General features: G+C 44.7%; 1 protein-coding gene across 1 annotated transcript in view; it reads right to left on the bottom strand.

The window, feature by feature from the left end:
- The window catches only part of mdga2a (MAM domain containing glycosylphosphatidylinositol anchor 2a), a 23676-nt gene that overhangs the window by 15094 nt on the left and 4089 nt on the right, over window positions 1-4493 (bottom strand). Inside the window, 4 exon segments of the mRNA XM_037977806.1 lie at window positions 850-982; window positions 2429-2625; window positions 2700-2874; window positions 3998-4137. Coding sequence (XP_037833734.1) covers window positions 850-982; window positions 2429-2625; window positions 2700-2874; window positions 3998-4137 — 645 coding nt within the window.

The raw sequence follows: 4493 nt of genomic DNA, 5'->3' as shown, positions 1-4493 counted from the left end.
GGGGGGGGGGCGCCAGGAGACAGAGAGAAAAGAAACACGTCCGCCTTCCACCAGGAGCAGGAAAAAAAAAAAAAAAAAACTGAACTCAGATCTTTAAGATATTTCCTCATATCTAAACGAGCCACGGTTTTATTTCTGCCTCCTCCAACAGAAAATCAGCTAAATGTAATTATATTAATGAGGCAGACAAAAATAGCTAAGCTGACCTTTGCCAGACAAAATTCATGTAAATCCCATCAGCCCCTGCAGTGGTGCAGGACGCAGCGTTCGTGTTGAAGACGATCAGAGCAATTAGAATAAACTCAGAAACTGTCCTGCTGCTGGGATTTCAAATTAAAAGTCTTTTTTTAAAGAAAGAAAAACGTCAGGGACACGTTTCTCCGACTGGCGACCTGTGAGTCGGGTTCATCTCCATCCAGGACGTGTCACAGCCTGTAGAGGTCAGAGGTCACCGACAAAATCTGCTCAGACGCCAGAGGTCCTCTGAGCAGACTCTGCTGGACCCGACCTCATAATCAAATAACAATAATCGTGTTTCTGACGGAGCCTTCCAGCTGTCAGGAGGTCCAGCGTCAGGGTTTATTCACAAAAGAGACGTTTCATTTGATGCACAGGAGAACAAACTGCAGCTCTTCTACAGGTAAGGTTAATCATTTTATGTTGTCAAACATTTTTTATCTGCTGTGCAGGAAGGTTAAATGAGAAGAATTATGAAAGGATGAGAAACCTAAGAGTGTAAAAACCTTTCTCTGTTCCTTTAAAATAAGAAATATAAACAGAACGAGCTGCAGACATTCAGAGCTAAATGAAAGTTTCAGGGATCCACACTCAGCTTGTTTGTTTGTTTACCTGTCCTGTTGTTCAGATTGAACAGGACGCTCTTGTCTCGTATGTCACAGACATTCCTCACGGAGGCGATGCAGGTGTAGTCGGCGAAATCCCGCAGGCGAAGATTTTTCAGCTTCAGGATCTTCGTCTCCCCCTGAAACACAAACGTGCTCATCCTCAGAAGTCTGTCAGGCCTCCAGGTGTTAGAATAAATAAAAACATGATTCTTTACAGTTCTGAGAGCACAAATTAGGGATCTGAAGTCTCTAATTAATCATAAATGTAAAAAAAAGAAACAAAAACACACTTCCTGTTTATACAGGAAGCTGCTGGTAAATATCCTACCTGCAGGAAAGGATTTACTTCATTGTTATTCTTTCTTTGTTGCCCTACTTCCTGGATTTTATCTGACCTATACCTCTCATCTGCGGTGAAGCACGGTGGTGGCAGCATCATAATGTGGGGATGTTTTCAATCAGCAGGGATCAATCCATCTTCCAGCAGAACAACGATCCTGAACCCTGAACTGGTTTAAGGAGAACCAGGTAACGGTTCTAGAGCGGTCCGGTCAAAGCCCAGACCTCGGTCCAGCTGAGGACACAAGCAGCACCGTCCAGCCTGAAGGAGCTGGAGATGTTTGGACATGAAGAAGGGACAGAAGGTCCAGGTTAGACGGACCTGAGGACACCTGCTGCTGCAGGAGGTGGATCTATGAAGGACTGACTTTGTCTCATTGACTTCATTAATCTGTCCAATCTGTCCAATCTGTCCAACACTTATAAACTCATTTAAAATGTAAATTCCAGGCTGTCTAATCCAGTGAGAGACGATATTTTCACCTCATAAGGAGAACAAGATGCAGGTTTTATAAACATCAGACGGTGAGGGCGAGTTAGAGGAAAGCAGAGAAATAAAAACTTTACAGTTCGATGGTTTTGAAGCGTTTGAGAACTAAATCAGGACATTTCGTAGCAAAGCTGCTGACTTGCTTTATGTTCTGGCGCCGAGTGCTTCGTGTAACGGCGACATGAGCAGAGAAGAGGCGGAGAAAAGAGCGAGGACAGCGATTTAAATTTATCTGCGTGTTTTTACAGCCACCATTCTTCATCCACTGGCAGCAGAACAGTTGCTGAGGTCCCAAAGCATCTCGACTAAACTAAAAATAAAATCAGCCTCTCAGTAAATACAGAGTTAAATATCTTCACAAAGGGCTTGAAGAGAGGACTCTACGTGGTCTTTTAGGAGTAATCGTCTTTTTCTGTGCTTTAAAAGGACATTTTTGAAGATTTTCTGACATGTTTTTGTGTTGTTATGTTTTCCAAGGGTTTGAATTTTCCATCCCTGCAGGTGAAAACAGGCCTGAAACGTGAAGTAAATCCAGTGAAACCATAAAGAGTGGAATCAAAATCTGATTTTACCTCCTGAATTAAATCAGGACAGATAACAGATTCTTGCCTGTAGGAGCTTTTTTTCCTGACTACTTTAGGATTACCTTTTTGGAGTATAAAATTAAAAATACTGTCATATTTATTGAGTTCGTTTTGGGTTTGTTTAGATTTATAGAAGCCATCAGCTTGTTTGGACATCTGTCCTCCATCACCTGTGTGAAAAACGGCCTGTAGATCTCCACCCCGGAGTCGGCGCCCTCCGACAGCACCTCCCTGCCTCTCGTCCAGGTGTAGTGGACCGGCGGGTTGGAGTTGGCGGCGCAGCGGAGAAACACCGTCCGCTCGAAGTAAAACTGCTCCTTCGCCTCGTCGTCGCTCTGATGAACCGTGATCACCGGGTGGTCCAGGTCTGAGGGGAGAGAGGGAGGGGCAAATAAACAGCTGATCCACCCGTCCTGTCTGACGGCGCCGTGAAACGCTTACAGAAGACGTCCACTCGTATGGAGCGGATGGCCGGCGAGCCCAGCCCGTTCTCAGCCTTGCAGTAGTAGCGCCCGCCCTGGTGGCGCCGAATGTTCTCGATCCTCAGTGTTTCGCTTTGCAGCAGGGCGTTACCGTGACGATCCGAGGCTCCGCCTGCCGTCTTTGTCCAGCGGATCTGTGGAGGAAACAAACGGTCCTTACATGATGGTGTCCAACCCAAACACTCCCAAACACAGGAACCAGCGCAGAGGTCAGAGGTCACATCTGAGCTTTATACTGTCCTCCTTAAAACAGGAAGTAAAATCTCCTTTTTAACTTATTTCTCTTAAACTCTTTGTTTTTCTCAGGGAGTGACAGTCGCAGATGAACCAATCAGCATCAGCTCTGGTAACTTCATATTAAGGTATTTAAAACAATAAAAGTTATCCCTAAACGCTCTTAAACACTCTGTGGTGTAATTATTTGGCTTTTAAGGACTTTCTTGTTTACATTTAGAAACAAAAAAGAAAAAATGCTGAGTCAGCATTAATGTTCTCCTCGTAATCTAACTACTTCTGCAGACTTTGTGCCATTTTATCCACAAACTGTTTAACTTTATTAACAAATATTTCCCCCTCTGTTTGTCTTCAGCTCGTGTTTGCATTTGAACTTCACCTTTTTGTCACCACAGCACTCAGCTTTAACTGTATTTTCAGAGAAGCAGCAGTTTTCTAGCAGTGCAGCAGTTTAACCAAACAATGAAATTACTGCAGCTTAGTTGCTGCTTTGAGACACACGGACCCCCCCCTGAGAAATAACTGCGACCGTGTTTTGTTTTAAATATTAATACTGTTTTAGTCCCACGCTGAGAAGCAGCTTCTTCTCAGACGGACGTAGGTTTTAAAGAATGAGCAACCACCATCTCTCCTCTGCCGAACACAGGGATCTTTATTTGTCACAACTTATCTTCAGAAATACCCCAGAAGATCCCAAAGATTCTTTCAGACTGGGGCGTATTTAAACAGACAGAATATATTGGTGTGTACCGCACGTTTCTGCCCAGTTTGTGATTGGTCAGAAGTTTACATCACTTACAGGAAACCAGCCCAGGCAGCTGGGTCAGCTCGACCCAGAACAAACACACTGTCCTAACACGTTTCTTCCTAAGTAGGTTCTTGGCAACAACAACTAAACACTCTTTACTCAAACTGCATTTTCCCCCACAGACGCTGCATTTGTCTTGCTGCCTCGGTGATGTCACACACACACACACACACACACCGTCCTGAATGAACCCAGCACACCTGAGGAGCTCTCACCTGCGGTCGGGGGTGTCCCGTCACCAGACACTGCAGCTCCAGGGTCTCCCCCTCCCTGATGGAGTAAACCCTCTCGCTGTATTGTTCCTCCTCCACGTTGCAGGACTGACCTGATTGCACAATCCGAACAGTAGGGGGCGCTGTGGACACAACGCACAGAAAAAACTTTAAGAAACACAAAAAGAGTTAAATATACTACAGAGAGTACTACTAGTACTACTACTGAGACTCATCGAAGGGAATGATACTGTATGAGGGAAGTATGCATCAAAGCATGTAGCTCTCTGCCTGTGTTCAACTGTCTGCCTGTTAACAAAATATCACATGAACCGCAGCACAGGCTTCAATGAAACTGTCAGGGAGTGATCACTGGATGTACAACTAAACAATGTTTGGAGTCAAACTGGTTCAAGATGGCCGCCACAGCTAATTGACCTTAGCAAACTTCAAAGCTAAAATTCAATGTGAAGAAATGCATATCACCCGTCAGAATGCA

The sequence above is a fragment of the Kryptolebias marmoratus genome, linkage group LG10 (assembly GCF_001649575.2).
Source record: "Kryptolebias marmoratus isolate JLee-2015 linkage group LG10, ASM164957v2, whole genome shotgun sequence".
NCBI lineage: Eukaryota > Metazoa > Chordata > Actinopteri > Cyprinodontiformes > Rivulidae > Kryptolebias > Kryptolebias marmoratus.
Note: the sequence above shows the minus strand (reverse complement) of the source record. Positions and strands in the feature narration are given on the sequence as shown.